Source organism: Schistocerca serialis, chromosome 2 (genome assembly GCF_023864345.2).
Source record: "Schistocerca serialis cubense isolate TAMUIC-IGC-003099 chromosome 2, iqSchSeri2.2, whole genome shotgun sequence".
NCBI lineage: Eukaryota > Metazoa > Arthropoda > Insecta > Orthoptera > Acrididae > Schistocerca > Schistocerca serialis.
In genome coordinates, this window is record NC_064639.1 from 494194723 (window position 1) to 494222592 (window position 27870).

General features: G+C 43.7%; 2 protein-coding genes across 2 annotated transcripts in view; one reads left to right on the forward strand and one right to left on the reverse strand.

Moving 5' to 3' along the window:
• Positions 1-27870, forward strand: part of LOC126455617 (uncharacterized) — a 55861-nt gene that overhangs the window by 20708 nt on the left and 7283 nt on the right. The window contains exon 2 of the mRNA XM_050091380.1: positions 6694-7553. Coding sequence (XP_049947337.1) covers positions 6696-7553 — 858 coding nt within the window. The 5' untranslated portion in view covers positions 6694-6695. The remainder of the gene's footprint in view (positions 1-6693; positions 7554-27870) is intronic.
• Positions 1-27870, reverse strand: part of LOC126456133 (uncharacterized) — a 52640-nt gene that overhangs the window by 8078 nt on the left and 16692 nt on the right. The window lies entirely within an intron of this gene.

Here is a 27870-nt window from a genome sequence, read left to right on the forward strand (position 1 = left end):
AGTTGTTGTACCGTCGTCAGTAAGGTAGAGATTTGCTGGTCCTGAAACTGAAAAACTTGTGTTACAACTATCACATTGGCCGTCTCCATTTGTGGCGCGGGAGTGGAGGGGACGGGGAATTCATGGTTTACACAAATAAGTTATATCAGAAACCAAGCAAAGTTTCTGAAAAGAGAAATTTGATTAGTTCTGCGGCGCCCCTCCTGAAATACTTGCAAGAACACAATAACAAATTAGAAATAGAAACTCTTGAACACGATCACCCCTGCAAGCTAAACCACAAGAGAAACAAGCAAAATCTTCGGCTAAGTCGATTATCTTCGACCGCCACTGGATTATCCTCCTTCGCCACTGTAGATACTTGTACCGCAAGGAAGCCAGGGATGTTGCTATGGGTGGACGGTATCCTCCTCCTGAAACATAAATGCACACGTGGATTAATACGGTTCTTTATTTACATGAACTGGAACATTTACTTAAATAGAGTTCATGTTTCTGGTACGAGCTCATCTGTAATAGCCCCACAATAGTCACTAATCTGGTCGCTATGTACTGTCTGTGGTGGACTTAACTCGCTCTGCGAGTAAACTGATAGACGCTCAGTTGGATGAGTGACCGAGCGATTGAGACCATGTGGTCAGCGGCGGGGGCCTAAATACATGCTGTCGAGAGGGCGTTGGCGGCATGTTGCCTGTGGGTGTGTCTCTGGCTTCTCTCGCGATAGACGCGCTTCATCCAAAGCCTACTAATCGATCTTGCCGCTTCATCTTTGCCATCCAGTGTGCTGGCGACAGCTTACGCCAGCACACAGATAACTGACGAAACGAAGGACTCAAATTTAACGTCTATTAAAGGCTTGAAATTTTTATTCACAACAGTACATGTGGGCATAAAATACTCAGTGACAAAGTTGAGACAGATGCAACGACCTTTTTAGAAGTTTCTCAAGCATAATAGAGGATGCACAGCCACTTTTACTAGCGTCTATTTTTGAGTGATGTAAATCAGAAAACAGCTCTTGTCATGAAACCCATGTATTAACAAATACATATGCTGAAATATACTGGTAATTTAATACATTTTTGATGTTTCTATTTCTTTGCAACACAGACGTCATTAAACGAAAAGTTATAAATATTTAAACATTTTATAATGTTATCTGTGATTCGCAGTTGGTTACCCTCAGAGTTCTTTCTGCTGGAATGTCCTGTAAGAAGGCTCATTACTGCTTAAAATCTATTGTTTCAGTTCCATATTACATTAGCGAGTGTTAATTATACCATATCTGCGCCGCGCGGGATTAGCCGAGCGGTCTGAGGCGCTGCAATCATGGACTGTGCGGCTGGTCCCGGCGGATGTTCGAGTCCTCCCTCGGGCATGGGTGTGTGTGTTTGTCCTTAGGATAATTTAGGTTAAGTAGTGTGTAAGCTTAGGGACTAATGACCTTACCAGTTAAGTCTCATAAGATTTCCCACACATTTGAACATTTGAACCATATCTGCAGTGAAGGAAAGTTTAAAAGAGACTACTGGTCACATCCATCAAACAAATATGTAGTGTAATCCATTGATCCATCTGAAGATGAGGATTCAAGTTCTCTTCAATGTGCTGTGAGAGGAAAGTGACTGACAGAGATAATTCTTTTAATGTTACTTTCATGTCATAAACAGTCGCAGTTCTCAAACCATAGTTCATTGTGGACTGTATAAAGTTACTTCAGAGTAAGTTATTAAGTGCCTTTGTAAGGAGTAACTACCATCAGTTTAGCGACAATCTAAAATATACAAATTTTGTGTAACTAAAAGAAATTATGAGTTACTTCTGTTACTTTCCTGTTGCTAGTAGTATACTTCATCTGTTTAGTTTTATTTATCGAAAAATGCTGCACTTAAGTGCGTTAGCCGTTGTGGCCGAGCGGTTCTAGGCGCTTCAGTCTGGACCCGCGCGACCCCTACGGTCGCAGGTTCGAATCTTGCCTCGGACATGGATGTGTGTGATGTCCTTAGGTTAGTTAGGTTTAAGTAGTTCTAAGTTCCAGGGGACTGTTGACCTCAGATGTTCACTCCCATAGTGCTCAGAGCCATTTAAACCATTTAAGTGCGTTATTTGTTACTGAAGGGGTCCGCAAAATATAGTGCTAACCTACAAGACTGTATTTTGCGATATTTCTTGTTATACATAAATACAATGAGACAACATTTTAGATAGCAGACAGCGCTTTCTGACGGTAGAAATGGAATTACATCTTAAAAGCATGACCTACATTCGAAAACATAACAGATAATGTGAACAGAGAAATGTATACTAAACTGAGTGTTAGCACTGGGCTCGAGAAAACAATATTAGACTATAGATACGAGTGGTATCTGTTTTGACAGACATGTCCAACATAACACTTGCAATGAAGCAGCTGCTGCGTATATATGAATAACTGGGGTGAAAGGAATGGAAAGGAAACGGGATGCGAAAGAGGTAGGAAGGCAGTAATCATCTCCAGCTACTGAAGGAATATAGTAATGCAACGGCGAGTGCTGAAAATTTGTGTCGGATCAGGACTCAAACCCACGTGCTCCTCTTCTCTAGAATGATTGCCTCAAACGCCTCAGTCATCCAAGCACGCTTTCAGTTAAACCCATACTCGCTGATTTCTGATTCCCGTAGGCGTTCGGACGTTCATTGTGCATCCACACTGAAACTACTTCATCAAACTGCCATCGCACCATGGAATTGTAGGTATGAGAGGTGTCTGTTCTGTAGGACATATTGTCTTCTTTCCGTTCCTTTCGCGCCAGTTACTCATGTACATGTCCCAGCTGCTTTATCGCTGGTGGTGTCTGACACAACATAAGAGGGGAGTTTGAAAAGTAGGTGCAAAAACAAAAACTACTTACGTGTTTGGGGCAAACCCTCTTTATTTTTCTACATAGTCTCCTCTTAGACTTATACACTTCGTCCAACGCTGTTCTACTTTGTTGATCCCTTGCGAATAACAGGAATTGTCCAAGTGTGCAAAATAGCTATTAGTTGCTGCAATCACCTCCTCATTTAAATAAAATCTTTGTCCTGCCAGTCATTTCCTCAAATTGGGGAGCAAATAGTAGTCCGAGGGAGCGAAGTCTGGAGAAGAGGGGGGTTGTGAAACGAGTTGGATTCCTATTTCCATTAATTTTGCGACGACAACTGCTGAGATGTGTGCTGGTGCATTGTCGTGATGGGAAAGGACATTTTGGGGTCCAATTGCCGTCGTTTTTCTTGCAGCTCAGTTTTCAAACGGTCCAATAACGATGAATAATATGCACCTGTAATAGTTTTACCATTTTCCAGATAGTCGATGAGGATTATCCCTTGCAAATCCCAAAAGACACCCGCCATAGCCTTTCCGGCCGAAGGAATAGTCTTCGCCTTTTTGGTGCAGATTCTCCCTTGGTAACCGATTGTTTAGATTGTTGTTTGGTCTCAGGAGTATAGTAATGTATCAATGTTTCATCTACAGTGACGAAACGACGCTTAAAGTCCTGCGGATTCTTCCTGAACAGTTGCAAACCATCCTTGCAACACTTCACACGATTCCGTTTTTGATCAAGCGTGAGCAACGGCGGAACTCATCTTGTGGATAGCTTTCTCACGTCCAAATGTTTATGCAAAATATTATGTACCCCTTCATTCGAGATGCCCACAGCACTCGCCCTCTCACGCACCTTTACTCTTCTGTCATAAATCAACATATCACAGATTTTATCAATAATTTCTGGAGTCGTCACTTCCACAGGGCGTCCACAAAGTTCAGCATCACTTGTGCCCATATGGCCACTCCGAAAAGTTTTAAACCACTTATAAACTGTTCTAATCGAAGGTGCAGAGTCACCGTAATGTTTATCAAGCTTCTCTCTAGCCTGCTGAGGTGTTTTGCCTTTCATAAAGTAATGTTCAATCACCACAAGAAATTCTTTTTCGTCCATTTTTTGACAATCGCTGGACTTCTTTGATTCACACGAATGCCAAACACAAAGAAATAGACCAATATGGCTGAAACTTGGTGTGCGTTCTTTCCAAAGATGCTACTAACTAAACATGACCTCGATACGCGCCGGTAGTGCCGTCTCTCAGACTTTGCACGGACTCTTCAAACGCCCCTCGTACACCACTAATATCTATAATTCTATGGTCGCTCCGGCCGCTTCATGATATAGTTTCAGTGCGGATACACATCCAACGTCCGAACTCCTACGGAAATCAGAAATCTCTGAGTAGGAGGTTAATGTACGGGGGTGTTGCGGTGTGACGAGCGTGAATATTGGAATTTGGGTGTGATGGGAAGCGTGTCCAGATGTCCAAGGCGGTTGTGCAGCCATTCCAGGGAATTCCGGTCCTGCATGTATTTGCAACTCTCGCCTTAGCGTTGCCCCAATGTACTGTGCAGCTGGAAGTTGTTATTTCCTTCCTACTTCTTTCCTATCCCATTTGCTTTCCATTCTTTTCACCCCAGTTATTCATAAATATTACAGTGATTAGAGTGTGCACTAAGGCATGTAAGCAGTCATTCATCCCATATGAACTGTTATCGGAAAAAGCTGTACCGTAACAGGTAACCTCTGCCGCGTGCTTCACTTTACAAAATATATACACACCTGGCCATTAAAATTTCAAAACCAAAAAGAAATGCAGAAGATAAACGGGTATTTATTGGAAAAATATATTATACTAGAATTGACATGTGATTACATTTTCACGCAATTTGGGTGCATAGATCCTTAGAAATCAGCACCCAGGACAACCACCTCTGGCCGTAATAACGGCCTTGTTAGGCCTGGGCATTGAGTCAAACAGAGCTTCGATGGCGTGTCCATGTACAGCTGCCCATGCAGTTTCAACACGATACCATTGCTCATCAAGAGTAGTGACTGGCGTATTGTTACGAGCCAGTTGCTCGGCCACCATTGACCAGACGTTTTCAGTTGGTGAGTGATCTGGAGAATGTGCTGGCCAGGGCAGCAGCCGAACATTTTCTGTATCCATAAAGGCCCGTACAGGACCTGCAACATGCGGTCGTGCATTATCCTGCTGAAATACAGAGTTTCGCAGGGATCAAATGAAGGGTAGAGCCACGGGTCGTAACACATCTGAAATGTAATGTCCACTGTTCAGTGCGCCGTCAATGCGAACAGGAGGTGACCGAGACGTGTAACCAATGGCACCCCATACCATCCCGCTATGTGATATGCCAGTATAGCGATGACGAATACACGCTTCGAATGTGCGTTCACCGCGATGTCCCCAAACACGGATGCGAACATCATAATGCTGTAAACCTGGATTCATCCGAAAAAAGTGACGTTTTGCCATTCGTGCACCCAGGTTCGTCGTTGAGTACACCATCGCAGGCGCTCCTGTCTGTGATGCAGCGTCAAGGGTAACCGCAGCCATGGTCTCCGACCTGATAGTCCATGCTGCTGCCTGCATACGTCGTCGAACTGTTCGTGCAGATGGCGATTGTATTGCAAACGTCGCCATCTGTTGAGTCAGGGATCGAGACGTGGGTGTACGATCCGTTACAGCCCTGCGAATAAGATGCCTGTCATCTCGACTGCTAGTGGTACGAGGCCTTTGGGATCCAGCAAGGCGTTCCGTATTACCTTCCTGAACCCACCGATTCCATATTCTGCTAACAGTCATCGGATCTCGACCAACGCGAGCAGCAATGTCGCCATATGATAAACCGTAATCACGATAGGCTACAATCCGACCTTTATCAAAGTCGGAAACGTGATGGTACGCATTTCTGCTCCTTACACGAGGCATCACAACAACGTTTCGCCATGCAACGCCGGTCAATTGCTGTTTGTGTATGAGAAATCGGTTGGAAACTTTCCTCATGTCAGCACGTTGTAGGTGTCGCCACCGGCGCCAACCTTGTGTGAATGCTCTGAAAAGTATATCTGGGAGTATGCGTGCGGAACGATTTGAAGTGGAATGATCATATAAAATTAATTGTTGGTAAGGCGGGTACCAGGTTGAGATTCATTGGGAGAGTGCTTAGAAAATGTAGTCCATCATCTTACAAAACACTCGTTCGACCTATACTTGAGTATTGCTCATCAGTGTGGGATCCGTACCAGATCGGTTTGACGGAGGAGATAGAGAAGATCAAAAGAAGAGCGGCACGTTTCGTCACAGGGTTATTTGGTAACTGTGATAGCGTTACGGAGATGTTTAATAAACTCAAGTGGCAGACTCTGCAAGAGAGGCGCTCTGCATCGCGGTGTAGATTGCTCGCCAGGTTTCGAGAGGGTGCGTTTCTGGATGAGGTATCGAATATATTGCTTCCCCCTACTTATACCTCCCGAGGAGATCACAAATGTAAAATTAGAGAGATAGAGCGCGCACGGAGGCTTTCAGACAGTCGTTCTTCCCGCGAACCATACGCGCCTGGAACAGGAAAGAGAGGTAATGACAGTGGCACGTAAAGTGCCCTCCGCCACACACCGTTGGGTGGCTTGCGGAGTATAAATGTAGATGTAGATGTAGAAAAGTTAATCATTTGCATATCACAGCATTTACTTACTGTCGGTTAAATTTCGCGTCTGTAGCACGTCATATTCGTGGTGTAGCAATTTTAATGTCCAAGTAATGTATTTAGATCTAGAAGCATCCAGCATATTTAAATAGCACTGATTATCGATTTCTGTTTTTCAGAAATGACGGAAACTGATGACAGGCTTCCTCCACCAGAGTGGCTGGATGAGAAGCTGGTGGCGCAGGCGCTCAGGAGAGCTGAGCAGGACGAGGAGCTGGAAGTGGAGGCGCTGGACGTGGGGTACGCCTGCGACCGCGGCGTCAACTTCCTCAGCGAGATGCTGCGCGTGACCGCGAGCGTCAAGAGGGGCGCGGGGGAGGCGCGGACACAGCGGCGGTCGCTGCTCGCCAAGTGCCTGCTGCGCGCGGGCCCGCTGCGCACGGTGGTGCAGGAGGCGGGCATCTTCCGGAGGGAGACGCTGGTCTACACGGTGATGCTGCCCGCCGCGGAGGCGGCGCTCCAGGCCGCGGAGGGCGACAGGTGGAAGCCGCTGGCCGCCCGCTGCCACCACAGCGGCTCGCGGCCCACCGACTTCCTGCTGCTGGAGGACCTGGCCGAGGCGGGCTTCGCCATGTCGCCCCGCGGCCGGCTGCTGGACAGGCAGCACTGCTCGCTCGTCCTCGAGACCGTGGCGCGCCTGCACGCCGCCTCCGTGCTGCTGGCAGACCACGAGGCGCTCGCCGCCGAAAGCTTCTCGCAGCACCCCATGTTTACTAAATACGGCAGAGATCATTTCTCGGTTGTCACCGATAGGCTGTATTCCGCGCTAGCAGACGTTCTAGGGACGATTGCCGGATGCGTGAAGTACGCGCTGATGTATCGTGATACCAAATCTACCGTATTTGACAAGCTGCAGGGTGTCTTCGACAGCTGCCGGCCTCAGCTGAAAGTTTTGGCGCACGGTGATTTGTGGAAGAACAACATCATGTTCCGATATGTTGATGATCGCCCTGTCGACGTGAGATTAGTAGATTTCCAGGTAAGTCCGAGCAGATCACTTCATAAAAAATGCTTTTTTAGCTATTACTTTTCTTCATCTTCAGTTTCTGTTCATCCGTTTATTAATATTCTGATCCCAGAAGAATCTACTAAAGCCACAGAATAACAAATTCAACACAAGACAGAGTATGTGAAATAAGCGGTTCAGCTAAACTTCCTGGCAGATTAAAACTGTGTGCCGGACCGAGACTCGAACTCGGGACCTTTGCATTTTGAGGGCAAGTGCTCTGCCATCTGAACTACCCAAGCACGACTCACGCCCCGTTCCTCACAGCTTTACTACTGCCAGTGTCTCGGTCCGGCACACAGTTTTAATCTGCCAGGAAGTTTCACATCAGCGCACACTCCGCTGCAGAGTGAAAATCTCATTCAAAATGGTTCAAATGGCTCTGAGCACTATGCGACTTAACTTCTGAGGTTATCAGTCGCCTAGAACTTAGAACTAATTAAACCTAACTAACCTAAGGACCACACACATAACAATGCCCGAGGCAGCATTCGAACCTGCGACCGTAGCGGTCGCTCGGCTCCAGACTGTGGCACCTAGAACAGCGCGGCCACTCCGGCCGACAAAATCTCATTCAAGCGGTTCAGTTGTTTCCCACACATGGCATGACATGCGCTAGTCAAAGTACACATGCAACTCATGCATAAAGTCATTTCCTTACGTTTAGCTAAATTGTTGTCTTCGCCCACGATCAAAGCGCCACACATGTGAAGTTCGTCACACTAACTACGTCCAAAAGCAGATAGTTTCAGACGACGATCGCTGGGAAGGCCCATGTGTGAATAACTAAACAGACGTTACAGGGTGAAACAGAAACCCACTGAGAAAACTTTGGAGGTAGTTCAGGGATATTTACTGGTCGTCAAACAGTAACTCCATTCGTGAGTTTTCCTAGGCTGGCCGGTGTGGCCGCGCGGTTATACATCTACATCTACACTTATATTTCGCAAGCCAACCAACGGTGTGTGGCAGAGGGCACTTTACGTGTCACTGTCATTACCTCCCTTTCCTGTTCCAGTCGCGTATGGTTCGCGGGAACAACGACTGTCTGAAAGCCTCCGTGAGCGCTCGAATCTCTCTAATTTTACATTCGTGATTTCCTCGGGATGTACGAGGGGCGTTCAGAAAGTAAGCTCCGATCGGTCGCGAAATGGAAACGACTATGAAAATCCGATAAAGCTTTGCACAGATGTGTTGGGTAGTGTCTCTAGTATAACCCCAGTTAGCATCACGTCGCTCTTCTCATTTCTGAGCTCGCAGTGAGTGCGTAAAGATGTCTAGAAAATAGTGTCTGCCGCCAAGTACGAGAGCCTGGTGAGAAATTTCGCCTGAAGCTATGCAGCTAACATTACATAACTGTCGTGCTGTTTCGTCTTCACGACAATTCTCAGCCGCATTCTGCAGGGGCAATGAAGATGCTCCTGCATCGTTTTCAAATGGAAATGTGAGATTACCCACAATACAGTCCGCAATTGTCTCCCCCTGAGTTTCATCTCTGGTCACATGAACCGCTGTCTTTGAAGACAACATTTTGACACAGACAACGAGGTGTAGGCCAGCGTGGAGAATTCGCGGAAAGCACTGGCGGCTGCCTTCTATGATGAGGCTATTGAAAAGTTGGTACAACGCTATGACAAAAGTCTAAGTCAGAACGGCGACTACGTAGAGAAGTAGCTGAAAGGTGTAGGTAATTGTTACAAGTAAAACATTTCTGATGTTCACTGTGGTTTCAATTTGGCAATCAATCGGAGCTTACTTTCTGAACAGGCCTCGTATAAGTAGGGGGAAGCAATATATTCGATACCTCATCCAGAAATGCACCCTCTCGAAACCTGGCGAGCAAGCTACACCGCGATGCAGAGCGCCTCTCTTGCAGAGTCTGCCACTTGAGTTTGCTAAACATCTCCGTAACGCTACCACGGTTACCAAATACCCCTGTGACGAAACGCGCCGCACTTCTTTGGATCTTCTCTATCTCCTGCGTCAACCCGATCTGGTACGGATCCCACACTCATGAGCAATACTCAAGTATAGGTCGAACGAGTGTTTTGTAAGCCACCTCCTTTGTTGATGGACTACATTTTCTAAGCACTCTCCCATTGAATCTCAACCTGGTACCCGCCTTACCAACAATTAATTTTATATGGTCATTCCACTTCAAATCGTTTCGCACGCATACTCCCAGATATTTTACAGAAGTAACTGCTACCAGTGTTTGTTCCGCTATCATATAATCATACAATAAAGGATCCTTCTTTCTATGCATACGCAATACATTACATTTGTCTATGTTAAGGGTCAGTTGCCACTCCCTGCACCAAGTACCTATCCGCTGCAGATCTTCCTGCATTTCGCTACAATTTCCTAATGCTGCAACTTCTCTGTATACTAGAGCTTCGTCCGCGAAAAGCCGCATTGAACTTCCGACACTATCTTCTAGGACATTTATATATATATTGTGAAAAGCAATGGTCCCATAACACTCCCCTGTGGCACGCCAGAGATTACTTTAACGTCTGTAGACGTCTCTCCATTGATAACAGCATGCTGTGTTCTGTTTGCTAAAAACTCTTCAATCCAGCCTTCCGGAAGTCAAGGAAAATAGCATCTACCTGGGAGCCTGTATCTAATATTTTCTGGGTCTCATGAACAAATAAAGCGAGTTGTGTCTCACACGATCGCTGTTTTCGGAATCGATGTTGATTCCTACAGAGTAGATTCTGGGTTTCCAAAAACGACATGATACGCGAGCAAAAACCATGTTCTAAAATTCTACAACAGATCGACGTCAGAGATATAGGTCTATAGTTTTGCGCATCTGCTCGTCGACCCTTCTTGAAGACTGGGACTACCTGTGCTCTTTTCCAATCATTTGGAACCTTCCGTTCCTCTACAGACATGCGGTACACGGCTGTTAAAAGGGGGGCAAGTTCTTTCGCGTACTCTGTGTAGAATCGAATTGGTATCCCGTAAGGTCCAGTGGACTTTCCTCTGTTGAGTGGTTCCAGTTGCTTTTCTATTCCTTGGACACTTATTTCGATGTCAGCCATTTTTTCGTTTGTGTAAGGATTTAGAGAAGGAACTGCAGTGCGGTCTTCCTCTGTGAAACAGCTTTGCAAAAAGGTGTTTAGTATTTCACCTTTACGCGTGTCATCCTCTGTTTCAATGCCATCATCATCCCGGAGTGTCTGGATATGCTGTTTCGAGCCACTTACTGATTTAACGTAAGACCAGAACTTCCTAGGATTTTCTGTCAAGTCGGTAGATAGAATTTTACTTTCGAATTCACTGAACGCTTCACGCATAGCCCTCCTTACGCTAACTTTGACATCGTTTAGCTTCTGTTTGTCTGAGAAGTTTTGGTTGCGTTTAAACATGGAGTGAAGCTCTCTTTGCTCTCGCAGTAGTTTCCTAACTTTCTTGTTGAACCACGGTGGGTTTTTCCCGTCCCTCACAGTTTTACTCGGCACGTACCTGTCTAAAACGCATTTTACGATTACCTTGAACTTTTTCCATAAACGCTCAACATTGTCAGTGTCGGAACAGAAATTTTCGTTTAGGTTTGTTAGGTAGTCTGAAATCTGCCTTCTATTACTCTTGCTAAACAGATAAACCTTCATCCCTTTTTTTATATTCCTATTAACTTCCATATTCAACGATGCTGCAACGACCTTATGATCACTGATACCCTGTTCTGCACTTACAGAGTCGAAAAGTACGGGTCTGTTTGTTATCAGTAGGTCCAAGATGTTATCTCCACGAGTCGGTTCTCTGTTTAATTGCTCGAGGTAATTTTCGGATAGTGCACTCAGCATAATGTCACTCGATGCTCTGTCCCTACCACCTGTCCTAAGCATCAGAGTGTCCCAGTCTATATCTGGTAAATTGAAGTCTCCATCTAAGGCTATAATATGCTGAGAAAATTTATGTGAAATGTATTCCAAATTTTCTCTCAGTTGTTCTGCCACTAATGCTGCTGAGTCGGGAGGTCAGTAAAAGGAGCCAATTATTAACCTAGCTCGGTTGTTGAGTATAACCTCCACCCATAATAATACACAGGAACTATCCACTTCTACTTCACTACAGGATAAACTTTTACTAACAGCGACAAACAGGCCACCACCGGTTGCATGCAATCTATCCTTTTTAAACACCGTCTGTGCCTTTGTAAAAATTTCGGCAGAATTTATCTCTGGCTTCAGCCAGCTTTCTGTACCTTTAACGATTTCAGCTTCGGTGCTTTCTATCAGCGCTTGAAGTTCCGGTACTTTACCAATGCAGCTTCGACAGTTTACAATTACAATACCGATTGCTGCTTGGTCCCCGCGTGTCCTGACTTTGCCCCGCGCCCTTTGAGGCTGTTGCCCTTTCTGTACCTTCCCGAGGCCATTTAACCTAAAAAACCGCCCAGTCCACGCCACACAACCCCTGCTATCCGTGTAGCCGATTGCTGCGTGTAGTGGACTCCTGATCTATCCAGCGGAACCCGAAACCCCACCACTCTATGGCGCAAGTCGAGGAATCTGCAGCCCACACGGTCGCAGAACCGTCTCAGCCTCTGATTCAGACCCTCCACTCGAGTCTGTACCAAAGATCCGCAGTCAGTCCTGTCGACGATGCTGCAGATGGTGACCTCTGCTTTCATCCCGCTAGCGAGACTGGCAGTCTTCACCAAATCAGATAGCCGCCGGAAGCCAGAGAGGATTTCCTCCGATCCATAGCGACACATATCATTGGTGCCGACATGAGCGACCACCTGCAGATGGGTGCACCCTGTACCCTTCATGGCATCCGGAAGGACCCTTTCCACATTTAGAATGACTCCCCCCGGTATGCACACGGAGTGCACATTGATTTTCTTCCCCTCTCTTGCTAGGCGCTTCAGTCTGGAACCGCGCGACCGCTACGGTAGCAGGTTCGAATCCTGCCTCGGCCATGGATGTGTGTGATGTCCTTAGGTTAGTTAGGTTTAAGTAGTTCTAAGTTCTAGGGGACTGCTGACCTCAGATGTTAAGTCCCATAGTGCTCAGAGCCATTTGAACAATTTTTTGAGTTTTCTTACCCTCATTTATCGCTATATTTATATTGTACAGATAATGACTACAGAACAGTGCTAACGTCGACGATATGTGCTGTGGCTCTTGATTAAAATAAATAAATAAAATAAACTTGTTCCGTTAACTCACTATACTTGCTGGGAACAGTAATACCCAGCTTTACTTTTGGAACTGAAGCTTCCACTCAGTACTGCACTGTTAATTGTACGTTGGTAATGACACACAGCATCACGGCACTATCGACGAGTTTACTTACAAAGAGAGTATTCTAGCACACGCTTTCACTGAATGGATTGCTCTGAGGTGACAAAAGTTGTGGGATACCTCCCAATATCGAGTCGGACCTTACTTTCGAGCAGCGTAGTGCACCAGCTCGACATGGCATGGACTCAACAAGTCGTTGGTTGGAAGCACCCTACAGGAATACTGAGCCATGCTCCCTGTGCACCCGTCCATAACCGCGAAAGTGCAACCGGTGTAGAATTTTGTGCACGAGCCGACCTCTCGATTATATCCCATAAATATTCGATGGGATTTATTTCGAGCGATCTGGGTGACCAGATCATTCGCTCGAACTGTCCAGAATTTTCTTCAAACTGTTGCCCAGTGACACGGTACATTGTCATCCATAAAAGTTCCATCATTGTTTGGGAACACGAATTCCATGAACATCTATCTGCATGTGGTTTCCAAATAGCTGAACATAACCAATTCCAGTCAATGATCGGTTCAGCAAAACCAGAGGACCCCGTCTATTCCTAGCAAACCGCTGTGGAGACTCAACTAGCTTGCTCATCATCTTTTTGACAACTTGGGTCCATGATTTCGTAGGATCTGCGGCACACTTGAGCACTACCATCAGCTCTTACCAACTGAAATCGGGACTCATCTGACCATGCCACAGTTTTCCAGTCGTCTAGACTCCAAATGATATGTCCCGAGCCCAGGAGGGGCGCTACAGGCGATATCGTGTTGTTCGCGAAGGCACTCGCGTCGGTCTTCTTCTGCCATAGCTCATTAACGCCAAATTTCGCCGCACTGTCATAAGGGATAAGTTCGTCGCACGTCTGCGGTTATTTCAAGCAGCAATGCTTGTCTGTTAACACTGAAAACTCCTCTGCTATTGATCATTAAGTGAAGGCCGTCGGCCACTGCGCTGTCTGTTTTAAGAGGCCCTGCCTGAAATTTGGTATTCTCTGCGCACTCTTGACACTGTAGATCTCTGAATTCTGAATTTGCTAACGATTTCCGAAATGGAATGTATCTTGCGTCTAGCTCCAACTACCATTCCGCGTCCGAAGCTAGTTACTTCATGTTGTGCTGCCATAATCACGTCGGAAATCTCATCCTATAATTCACCGCCATCTGTATTCATGTATTTCGCTGTCCCATGACAGCGCCATACTGGGCTGTTCTCGCAGCGATGGCAACCAAATAACAATGTTGAAGGTGTAAGGTAGTTGATGGTGCGTCGCTGTACGCTCTGCCGTGATAGTCGTGGACGATATTTTGAACAAAACTTGTCAGGAAATCGATCTACATTTGTTACGTACTGAATATCAATAAACCAAAAACAGTCTTAATCGCATTTATTATTATTATTATTATTATACCGCCACCCAGTTTCAACACGACGTAGGGGTCGTCTTCTGGGCGTTTACATCATTGGTCGACTGCTGGTGGTGTCACTCCTGTCTACATAAAGGCAGGAAAACAGTTTTCCTGTCTTTATGTAGACAGGAGTGACACCACCAGCAGTCGACCAATGATGTAAACGCCCAGAAGATGACCCCTATGTCGGGTTGAAACCTGTTGGCGGTATACTAATAATAATAAATGCGATTAAGACTGTTTTTGAATTATTGATTAATCATACTAGTCGCTGCTTCTCTCCACAACTACGTTGTCCAAAAATCTGTTACGTACTGTTCCGTACGCTCACAGAACAGACCGTACGCACTACGCTAAAAGCTGTGTTCTGGTTGATGGTTACTGCACCGCTCTTTATTTTGGGTTGTACATTTCTGGTGATTGCATATTAACGAATTTTTCAATACAGTGAAGGTATTTCACCAGAAACAAAGATAACTAGGTAACAAACCGGATAAATTATAGTAACATTATTACTCTGAAAGAAGCCGCCTGAGACTAAAGGTCCCTGCTAAGAAAATCCCTAGTCAACCTCGGACATTCTGTCGGTGGAGTTTGGGTTCATCCTGTGTATTGTTCTACATCTCCAACACCTTGTCGCCTGTTCGTGGCTTCACGGTCCGACCAGCTTCGCCCCTTCCCGAGATGCTTGTTCCCGGGCACCGGGTCTTAACATTCTACCGTTTGTCAAAATCACCCATGTCACAGGATTTCCCCGTTTTCGATCGGTATCGTCATTAGAATGACTGACCTGCCCGGATATCCGAGTGCCTTAAAGTTCCCTCTTACGTGACCCAGAGAGGAGCGGCCGACCCGAATATAATATGTTCGGTGGATTAATGACGAGAATCGGTGTGCCGGCCAGCTTGGAAGTGGTTTTTAAGTGGTTTCTCACATTCGACTAGGCGATTACCAGGCTGGACCTACGTCTCGCCTCAGTTACACGATTTAAAAACTTAGGAAAACGTTCTTACACTTGCACGTGAAGATAACGCTACACACAGGCACAGGCAGATGAGGTAGACAAATTCCATCTTGTGGGAAGTAGTGGTATCAGCACACATAGTGCCATTAACAATGTTATAGTCAAAAATAACAAACAGATCCTGTAGAAGCAAGGGATAAAGTCAGGAGAGGAACAAGAAAATCGTTACTAGAATGATTTCTCTTTCGTCTCTGTTCCACTTACATTCTTTCCTCGCCAAGTTACATGCCCGCAACGTCACTCTCTCGGTGGGGAGGAGTCATAATGTTATGGCTCATCGGCGCGTGTTCTAACACATTTCTTCTGCTTAGAAACTGCGTCTTCTCGGTATTTAAGTCTCGCTGCAGCTGCTGACTCCAGCAGTTTCACTATTACTCCTACGTTCTGTGCCCTACTGTGTTTTTTTCCTATAGGTCCATTCAGTCATTGGCTCGTTCACACTTTTAAAGTTTTAGTTCCTAGATGGTTACAAAAATCGCATAGGCAAACGCGATCTTGACGTTTTAAATATTCTGTCTCACTTTCATTTATACAGTCCACATTAAGGAATTTAGCTCTTCATGGTTTATAATGCTAGGCGAATTTTGAAACACTCTTAGTTTCTCTCGGTCAGGAAGTTCCCTATTCTCCAATAGTTGATCATCCCTTTCAGGATCAAGTGAGACAAAGACTCCTTAGGAGACATTCGGGTCTCTCTTTTTAAACAGCTGACAAATGTTTCAGAGTTCCGCAATGAAACTTCAAGCTAGACAGCTTTGAAGAGAAGGGATTGCTACGTGTCACACAGAAAGGCTCGGGAAAGGAATGGCGTTTGACGCAGTCGTAACAGATTGCCTACCCTTGTGCTTTACTCTGGCAACATATCGTCTCATGAAAAATCGGATGGTTTTCTGCGTTCTATACTTTTGATGAAGCTAATGTATAACGGAAATCTGGATGCAAATGGTCATGTCTGGACGCATGAGCTGCAGTTAATGTCGTTTTTAGCACCTGAGGATAGTCGTTTATTTGATTGTGGCAGTTTTGAAAAATAAGTGACATAAGGCTGTTGAGTCCAAATGGTTCAAATGGCTCTAAGTACTGCGGGACTTAACATCTGAGGTCATCAGTCCCCTAGACTTAGAACTATTTAAACCTAACTAACCTAAGGACGTCACACACATCCATGCCCGAGGCAGGATTCAAACCTGCGACCGTAGCAGCAGCCCAGTTCCGGACTAAAGCGCCTATAACCGCTCGGCCACAGCCTATTGAGTCAAATCATGAGTATTTTAACATGTGATATTTTAAATGTGATACAGGCATGTCATATATCGGAAGAATAGCCAATGGTCTCCATTGGCAATCACCACCACCCATGGGCATCCGCCAAAATTCGTCCAACAGAAGGCAAGATTCTAAAATGGAAATTTTTTTATGTAATTGATTCGGCAAATTTGAAGAAGTACCATGCGCCGAAAGCTACATTCCACAACAGGAACACTATCTTCAATGATCTATAGTTCTAAACCCAAAACGGTACAGTCCGAGTCACAGGTTCCAGAGGTAACAAAAATTCAATGTTCAGTCTTTAATATGATTATTGACCGAATTAAAAAAATTTTAATGCTGTCGTAATCTACTCATTAAGAGGTATAATATCAAGGGAAAGGTTTAACACAAAAGTCAACTATTAAAGTTAGAAACTGCGAACATATCTTGAGGCAAAACTCACAGCGCTCAAATACCCAGACCGTATTCGTACAAATCAAACCATATGGTTCCTGAGACCTTTTAAAGTCTCAAACATCTGTGATGCATATATGCTGTTTGAAGCGACGAATGACAGTTTGTACCAACGTCGGGATTTGAACCCGAGTCTCCAGCTCACGAGGCAGTTGCGGTAACCACTACGCTACCCTGGCACAGTGGCTTTGCACAACTGCGCAGACGACCCTAGCACTCCTCCTTCGTCCATTCAAATTCCAGTTTACACCTCAGCCCATATCATATCGAGGAGGGAGGAGTGCTTGGTTAGTCCATGCAGTTGTGCAAAGCCATTGTGCCATGATGGCATAGTGATTACCGCAGCTGTCTCGTGAGCAGGAGACTCCGGTTCAAATCCCGACGTCGGTACGAACTGCAATTCATCGCTTCAGACAGCATATATACATCATAGATGTTTGAGACTTTAAAAAGTCTCTGGAACCATACACTTTCATTTGATTGAAGCATCTATTCCTGAATTTGAGGCAGGATCTCCGTTTCATTTGATGCTGAGGTGCTATTCCATTACAGTTGGAGAGCTTTTGCAGTGCTGTTCGAGTTTAATAGGAATACCAAGCGGTCAGACTTCTTTTTTGAGTGAGGCCATTTATCTGGTTCCAACAAATTTTACACATAATTTCAAACCTTTTCAAACCTCTAACTACCGGAGACAGCCTACAGAATAATGAAGTGAAACAAGATACTGCCTTTTAGCTGTTCATGTGGTAAAGATTATTAATTTGTTACTTTTTCACTACTAACACTATCTGTAGCACATTTTTCTGGCATTATCTACAGGGTGAAAAGTATTTAAACCGACAAACTCTGGGAGGTTTTAGGGGACATCAAAACAAATATTTTTCCCTAATGTCATTTTTTCCTTTGAAGATTATTTAAACCGGTGGAGGCGCTATTATGCTCTTCAGTTGTTAGAGGCCGTATTACGATCTTCAGTTGTAGGCAACTTCTGTCCACCAGTGTAGTATTGCATTGTCTCTGTTTACTAACATGAGCGATACACCTGGAGTGTGTACACTGATATGGTTGGTGTGTACTACGTAGAGCACCACAACGGACGAGCTACACAGCGGGTTTATCAACAACAATATCCTAATCGCCGTATCCCGCATCATACGACCTTTGCTGCTGTGTACCAACGTCTGCGTGAGACCGGATTTCCATCCTCTGTGTTGTTTACCAATGAAGCAATGTTCGGGCGTGATGGAGTCTTCAACATGCACAATTCGCATGTTTGGAGTGAGGGTAACCCACATGCCACAGTTACTAGCGCTCATCAAGTGCGGTTCTTCATTAAAGTGTGGTCGGTGTTGTTGGGGACTGATTAATTGGGCAGTATCTTCTAACTAGGCCGTTAAATGGCAGGAACTGTTACAATTTTCTCGCAAGAGCATTTCCAGAATTGCTGGAAGACGTCCCGCTCCCTACAAGACAACGCGTGTGGTTCCAACATGACGGGGCCCCGGCAGATTTCAGTCGTCGTGTGAGTCGATTCCTGGACCGACGCTTCCCAGAAATGTGGATTGGCAGAGGTGGTCCTGTAACATGGCCTGCTCTGTCCCCAGATATGTCCCCCCTGGACTTTTTTATGTGGGGAGGGAAGCGCAACCTTGTTTAATGGTTCAAATGGCTCTGAGCACTATGGGACTTAACTTCTAAGGTCATCAGTCCCCTAGAACTTAGAACTACTTAAACCTAACTAACCTAAGGACATCACACACATCCATGCCCGAGGCAGGATTCGAACCTGCGACCGTAGCGGCCGCGCGTTTCCAGACTGTAGCGCCTTTAACCGCTTGGCCAACCTTGTTTACGCAGCCCTTGTTGCATCAGAAGAGGATCTGGTTGCCCGGATAGTAGCAGCAGCAGGAACAATTCAGGATAATCCTGGGGTTTTTGCCCGTGTCAGACAGAACATGATCCGACGGTGTGTTTACGTATCAATGGAGGCATTTTTGATAATCTACTGTAATTGGAATTGGATTGTGTTCATGTGTTGTCTCTTGGTCATAAAAAAATGGAAAAATGTTTGTTGGTTTAGTTAATTTGCCACCAGAGAAATTTTCCTCTACTGGTTTAAATAGTCCTCGCAGGAAAAAAATGACATTAGGGAAAAATATTTGTTTTGATGTCCCCTACAACCTCCCAGCGTTTGTCGGTTTAAATACTTTTCACCCTGTAGATACACCGTGGACGTATCTGCAAAATTATATCACTTTATGAAATATAATTCAGGAAATATGGAATCATGAATATACTGATGCTTTTCTTAAAACGAAGCGCAAACTACCCATAGGCCAATATACTCATCCAGTGTTGGACAATGAGTGCTCCTAGCGAATTACAACAAACTGATCTGTGAAGTAATTAGACGTTCGGAGAACTTTTGCACATTGGCGTCGAGTCTTTAACTTACCATATTTTGTAATGTAAGTTACCTTGATACCAAAAGGAAGCATATTTTTTAATACATGCAAGGTACACATTCTTATATTGATATAATTGTCAAAGCCATCTGTTCTGATTTAATGAATTGAAATTAAATCCTCGAGTGATTATATCAAATTTATTCAAATATCAATAATGTCAGACTCACACTGAAAATATTAAGAGTCGAAAATCGAAGAAAAGTCAGCATGAGAGAGAAAACTGTTCTAGATATTAAAAAATACAAAAAATAAATATTCCATTTATGAATACCCTTCAAAATAAGAAATAAGAAATAAACTTTAAATAACACCCATACAAATTTGTTGTAACCCGTAATAACGTTTTTGCTCATAAAACCTTATGATTATATTTATTAACGGATTTATTGGGATCATTTCATACCTTCTGTTATCTGATATTATGTGGCATAATTTATTTTCAACTAAATGAGTTAGGAAAGTTACATTCTTGGGCTACTATTGTCCTATTTAAGTTGCTTTATGCGCGTGTGGGTGTTTCACTTATTGGGTTCGTTATACTGCTGCTTTTAGAGTTCATATACATTCGTACTTTCCTATTTTTCCTGGACGCTAATGCACCAGTTACGGCGGGGCGGGGTTTGTCGTCGTCGCTCATTCGTAGATTCTCTCTCTCTCATTGTCCACCTACCTCAGTACGGCTTCCTTACGACGTCCCTTCACTCTGCAGTAGTAGGTACTCACTAGGCCGTGTAAAGCAGCGTTGACGAAACCACGACCTAATACCTCCCACACAGTGGCCGCGTAACTCAAGTTGCGAATCAGTTCCTCTAAGTTCATTTTATCAAATTTCGGGTGGTGGGTAAATGCGGTATACCTGCAGTAAGCCTTTTGAAATTTCAGTAAACTGGTTTTTATTCTTAAGGAAGCACATAAATTTACTATCAACTCCGAATCTACTGTTTTAACTGCTCTACTATTCCCATCTCACAGTCTGTACAAAATATTCTCACACGAAATCAAACAGCCAGAATATCTTCCAGTCCGACCGGATTAATGTTCGATCTCACAGTTACTGACCCACTACTATAGCGAGTTGAAACTTCGGTCGTATCAGTGGTCTTCAAAGTTGGAAGTGCTCGCCCAAGTACTCTATGAAGTATTGTATACTGTATATGCCACGTGGAATTTCACTAAGACCGTAACATCACACTCTCACTACACATCAATTAATTAATCAAATTCTCCTCACAATGTTCGTAACTTAAACTGCCTAAGTCACGACACCTCCGATCAGCAATGAACTCAATGGGTCTTCCTTTTACAAGTTATTTTCTCGGCGACATTTAGCACGATGTTACACGTACGAACGTTGGCTAGCGAGTCTCTTGATGCCACCCCACTCTATGCCCATCTAACTTTCTGCGTATGGGAACAGCTTAATTCTGATTGGCTAATGGTTTGAATGACCAATCGGAATGATCCTTCTAGATCATTCTCGCGGCAAAACTTACCTGAGCCAATCATTCTAATCAGAAAATCATTTACATCATTCCAATGCCAATTTTTAATATAGTATTTAATAAAATAGAACGAAATGCAAAATAATCTTTACATTAATTTAGAAACTCATTCCACTTCCGACTTCTATTCTGGTTGCTCTCTTAGATAAGCAAGCACATATCGACATACGTCATCAGCTTCGTGGTTACAACACTATTTTCCCACGGTTCATTTTCATAAGTCTTTACATAAAATAGTACTAAGCTTTTTTTATATGTCCCACAGACACTCTCTCATTCACTCCCATGTATTCACACAACAAAATAATAAGCTGATAGTAATTTTGAATGATTTTTGGACCACGAAATGCCGAGTAATTAAAGTTTTGAAAAAAAAATCCAGTTAAGTGATTTTATACACTGAAATTTCTGGTTATGACTTTATATGATAATAAAAGACAAACTAATATTGTTCCTTATTGAGTTTTGAAACACAAGTGCCAGTTTTTGGAAATTTTAGTGATTTTCTCAATCTCCGGAACTATAAGAGATAAGAGCCTGAAAATTTGACAGGATCCTTTAATTAATAACAAAAGATGGTATACCATCTTTGAGCAAACTCGGATGATAATTAGTATAGTTTATTTAGATTCGTAGGGGATATGAATTTACGTTCCTACTAGATGTTATTTGAGACCTTTCTCACGGCTAGAAGCGTCAGCTGCGCTGTGAGTCATAGCGAAGACACAATCCTGCAGCCACCGGGCTACACGGCTGCATGCCTTACTGCAATGAATGTTATCTCGTAATAACTTGCTACGTTACAAGCCAGGCAGATATTCAAACCTCGGTCGGCAGTCTAAGGCTGCGTTCACACTGCCGGCCGGGCCGAGCCGAGCCTGGCCGGGCCGCCGCCCGCTTCGATATCAAACACATGGTTTTGAATTGCGGTGTTCACACTGGCGGCCGGGCCGCGCCGACACGGCGTGAGCCTCCCGGAGCCGAGCCGACGACATTCCGAGTGTTTAATATTGCCAGCGCGAGCCGACCGCAGGCGCGAGCCTGTGGCGCAGCACTACAGCTTCTGCAGTACACGCATCACACGTCTCCCTTCTGCTTTCATCACAAGTGTGACTGCACACGTCTTTTATTTTAAGATGTTACCTCACATTTCACAATCAGTGAGGAAAAATTACGTTTATTATGATGATACATGCGAAATTACTTTTATTTCATTTATTTAATCTACCGTATTTACATGCATTTACAACAATAGCTTGCCAGCGATCGCGGCATTGCCGCCACTGAATAGTTCGCATTTACTTGTAAACGGAGACAGATATGAGTGTCACTGAGGGACGGAAATGTGTCCCTACCAGATGATAATGCATTGTAAAGTCATGCTGTGGCAGTTCCTTATCAGTGGAAATAGAACCACTGAGTCAAAGGGCATTATCTCAAAACTCTTCGCCTATCAATCTGTCTATCTTACAAGGTAATGAAAAGAATTCTGTGAGGTCATCAGTGGCTCCACATGATGAACCATCACCACTGCCAAGCGCTGCATCAAGAAGAAAAAAGTTGGAAAATTCTGAAGGAGTATTTCTGCGGTTCTTCGTTGAAGGCACAGCAAGATATTACCCAAAATGACGAAGCTAATTACTTCCTAATGATTCTCAGGAGTCCCATAAACTCTCTTCCCCTCAGAGGTAAGCGTTTGTGAAATTTAAAATACAAAAGCACGACTACAATTAATTGGAGGTAGTGAATGCTGTACAATGTTCTACTGCAATCCAAAAAGTGCGTACTAACGAATCTTACCTTATCGTTATACACAATTTTTCTTCTGCTATTATACTTCTGCGAAAATTTGTGTTCTGTTTAGAAATTTTGTCTTGAATGTTCTGCAGCACATACTGAAATGTATTATGATTCATTCTGTAATTTGAATAAAATTTTTCAGGATAGTTTTTAAGTTCTTCATATAAAGAAAAAAACTCTCCTAAATGTCTGTCTGTCTGTCGCTATTTATGGGATGAATCCATAACCTCCTAGTTCTTCTGTACTTCAAAACTCGACGAGTTACTGCAGAGTCAAAACAATACCAATAAAAGAGTGAAGACATTGTTCTACACGACAGCACAGACTAGCTAAAGGCAAGCAACTGTTGACTGCAGCTGCGTTTTCCACTGACTTGTTTGTCAACTGTCGAAGGGTGGGGATCTTTTTAAATTTATTTATTTGGCCTCCCGCCAGCCATTTAGCCAAAGAGTGGGGATTACCTTGACAGTGCAGCGCAGCCCGCCAAGGAAGAAAAAAAAGAAACAATGAAGAACAATGAAACGCACATCTGTGCCGATCTACAGTAGTTTCATTGACTCTCCATTATTTTTTCTGTCAAAGTAGACAACGAGACTACAGAATTGCGCTTCAGTTATCTTTTAGTTCGAAATACGAAATGTACATCATACTAATTGTAGGATGTTGATGACAAATAATTGTTTGTCTTTTGTGATGCAACGTGTGGCCAATTATAAAAGCATAGCAGATGATTGTCCAGTAGCCGAGGGAAAAATTCTTATACATTTGGATTTATCTAGAGAATGAGACCTTTAAAATAATAAGAGGTACCGGCACTAGGTCTGCGCTGATCACTTGTAATTAGTTTTTTTTTCTGTCCTGCACTATATGACTACACAAACCAAGCTGTAACCGCGCGAACTCCGTGGCTTGCGGACGCGGCACTGACTCCACTGAATAGCTCGCATTACTTGAGACCAGAGACAGATATCAGTATCATTATCATTTCAAAAACTTTTTGGTACTTTTAGCTACATTTCATTCCCAACAATGTATGGTCTAAAACGGATCTAACAGTAAGCTACCCGCTACATAACTTTTTCACTACAAGATTTGTAAATCAAGTGCACAACGTTGACAAATAGCATCATGTCACAATGACTGTTAAGAAATATGGAAAGATAAATGATTCAATACGAAGCTAAGATGTTACACTACCACATGTACAAAAATCAGATTCTTTAGCCTCATACTTTCTTCCAAATCGGTTGGGAAGCGTTACGAAACTAAGAACTCACGCGAAACGAAAAGTAGACTTTTTCTTTTTTCACGAGGTAAGTAACGCTTTTAAGGAAAAAATAAGTTCATAAAACGATGTGGCGAAGTCTTATATACCGCTAAGAATTTTTAAAACATGAAAATCGGAGAAGTGGATTTTCCCCCATTTCGCCGTCCCGGCTCGGCGCGGCGCGGCGCGCAATGTGAATGCACTACTCGTCGGCCTGAGCTGACTAGGCACGAGCCGAGCCAGTACGCGTCAGCCCGGCCCGGCCCTGCCGGCAGTGTGAACGCAGCCTTGAATGGCGATTTCACACAGGGACTCAAAGGGGAGATAGCCCAGGAGGCGGCAGCGAATGTCATGCGATCACAGTCGTGAGTGTATGTTCAGAATTGTCAAAAATTAACGACTGTGAAAATAATTTTCATAAACACAGATTTTATTAAATTTAATAAGCAAATTAATATCGGAATTTGCCCCTGGACATTCTCTCTTTACAAAAGTATAGCGAAGAAGCGAGGAATAGTTCATAAAAGTACTGTGCTAGTCAGAATATCATTTGCCAAATAGATGTTTCACTATTGTACAACATTGCGTATTTTTCATGTGATCAGAGCATAGAAGGGAGGTGGAGAGCTCGTGCTAAAAGGACCTCAGCGTGGCAGTCCAAGAGTGGCGACTGTCACAGGGGGACATAAATAGAAAATGAGCCCGGAGGCGACAGCGAATTTCATGCGATCACAGTTGTGAGAGTGTGTTCAGAATTGTCAAAAATTAACGAATGCAAAAATAATATCGAGGGCAGAAGAAACGCGCGAGTATAACGAGTGAACAATAATCAAAGTACTGTGTTCACTTCAATGTTTGTGAAGTGTCTAATATGTTTGAGAAATATGGTGCAGTTGGTACCATCAAATGGCTCTAAGCACTATGGGACTCAACATCTTAGGTCATCAGTCCCCTAGAACTTAGAACTACTTAAACCTAACTAATCTACGGACATCACACACATCCATGCCCGAGGCAGGATTCGAACCTGCGACCGTAGCAGTCGCCGGATCCGGACTGAAGCGCCTAGAACCGCTCGGCCATCACGGCCGGCAGTTTGTACCATCTCTGGACAGTAGACAGGATTGAAGGTTTTACATTTGTATAAATAAGAACTTCTGAAATACGTAAAAAATTACAATAACATGAACAGGTTGCTCTTTAGAGTATCTCAGCAAAAAACTTTTCAGTCTCGAAATTTAACTTCAGCTCAAGTAACGAAGAGCTTAAAGACACAATATGTCCGTACACAGAAACAAATCACACATGAACAACAGTAAAAATTGAAACTTCTCCTCAGAAAATTAAGAATGCTGTACAGCGAGCGCCAATACTGCCAGCTAAATAAAAGACTCTAACTACCGAAGGCATTAACTACTGATAGGCATACTTAGCAAATGAAAGATTTTGATAGAGAACAAACAATGTATTTACCTGAATAGTGTTCAAAAGTCGTGATATATATATATATATATATATATATATATATATATATATATATATATATGACATTCAATTAAACAAATTTCCTCTTTCTGACGGATACACGTCCAGATCGTCCGCCCATAGTGACCTCTCAAAACTCTGGCATCTCTCTCTCCACATCCACCACTGCTGGCAGCTGATCTCAAACTGCCCAACGCTACGCGCTGTTCACATCCAACTGCCCAACGCTAAGCTATCGAATATTCCAACAGTGAGTCCAATCAGCCACAGATTGCACACAGCGCAGTCAGCGGTTTTCACACAGAGCACTACGTGGAATTATGAACATAAAAACCTAAACAGCATACTTACAATATAAAGCTCACAAGCAATTTAATTCGGCATCTTAAGAATTTAAAATGAGGTTAACAATTGTCAGACACCATGATTAACAACCAGAGCATTTTTGAAATACCGACAACTATATAACACGGTGTTACAAAAGAAACTTTTAAAACACCTAACTTCCCTTAGATAATGAATGTCGATGGTTCCGGGTTTGGATCCCAGATACTCTTGCTCAAAGCTCGCTACTGTTAAACACCCATGTAGTTCCATTACACATACCAAATGGTTACTTCATAATTTTGACTGAATAATGAATCATCATCCGTGCATATAGCTTACGTAAAAATTAGGCATCACTCAAGGTTTGCCCGAAACATGTCAACATTAGATACAAGATACAAAATGTTAACAACATCAGATTGACGTTCGTCTCGCTTGTGTCGCTGACAGCTTTAATATTCTATAAACCTGTTCCAAGAAACAAGTTCTGGCTAATCAAGTGCAGAAGTAGCATAACCACCAGCTTACAGGGCCGAATAGAAAATTATCCGTCTAGGAACATACTAATCAGATTAACATGCCAGTCACGTATTAACGTGCCGTGTCCAAAATGTCAGAATAATCAGCTACATCTGACACTTCACACTGGCAGGCCACAACTTCCGAAACGCCCCGCTTGCTCTCTGAATGACAGAAGAGGGGGGTACCTCCGCGGCTGACGCCTACCGCCTCGCGCCCACTGACCTCAGCTCACAGCCAGCTTCCCGACGCGGCTCAGAGCCGCGATCTATCACTGCCTCGCCAGAGAGAGCGTACACCATTTCTGCCCAGTGACTCATGGACCCAGACATTCTAACATGAACAAAAAGTAGTGCCACTCTTGGCAGAGTATATTAACAGTTTGTGCTAAGCATCTAAGAGACCAATACAGTTATGAACATGGCTGTTATTCAGCAACTGTGTACTAGTTTCAACATAGGATTAAACAGCCAGCCGGTTGCATATAAACGATAGGTACATTGACCTATGTTTCGACACCTACTAGGGATGCCCTCATCAGAATAAATGTTGCTAAATCGTAAAATTACATTATTAAAAAGCAATAGTCAAAATTTGGGCACATTTAGAAAAGGCTACAGCGTTATTCTTTACTTTTGACAGGAGAATAGCTGTTTAAAATTCTGACTATTGCGTTTTAGCAATGTAATTTCATGATTTTGCAACATTTATTCTGATGAGGGCACCCCCAATAGGTGTCGAAACGTAGATCAGTGTACATACCGTTTACATCTACAGCTATATGATTACTCTCCTATTCACAATAAAGAGCCTGAAAGAGGGTTCAGTGAGCCACCTTCAAGCTGTCTCTCTACCGTTCCATTCTCGAACGGCGCGCGGAAAAACGAGCACTTACATTTTTCTGTGCGAGCCCTAATTTCTCTTATTTTATCTCCCTAAGTAGTTGAGTACCGACAGAATGTTTTCGCAATCAGAGGAGAAAAGTGATTAAAATTTCATGAGAAGATCCCGTCGCAATGAAAAACGCCTTTGTTTTAATGATTGCCGCTCCAAATCACGTAGCATGTCTGTGGCACATTCTACCCTATTTCGCGATAATCCAAAACGAGCCACCCTCCTTTGTACTTTTTCGATGTCATCCGTCAGTCCCACCTGATGCGGATCCCACACCCCGCAGCAGTACTCCAGAGCAGGGCGGACAAGCGTGGTGTAAGCAGTCTCTGTAGTAGACCTGTTGCACCTCCTAAGTGTTCTGCCAACGAATCACAGTCTTTGGTTTGCTCTACCCACAACATTATCGACATGATCGTTCCAATTTAGGTTATTTGTGATAGTACTCCCTAATTATTTAGTTGAATTTACAGCCTTCAGATTTGTGTGTCTTATCGCGTAATGGAAATTTAGTGGATTTCTTTTAATACTCATGTGAATAGCGTCACACTTTTCTTTAGTCAGGGTCAATTGCCACTTTTCGCACCATACAGATATCTTATTCAAATCATTTT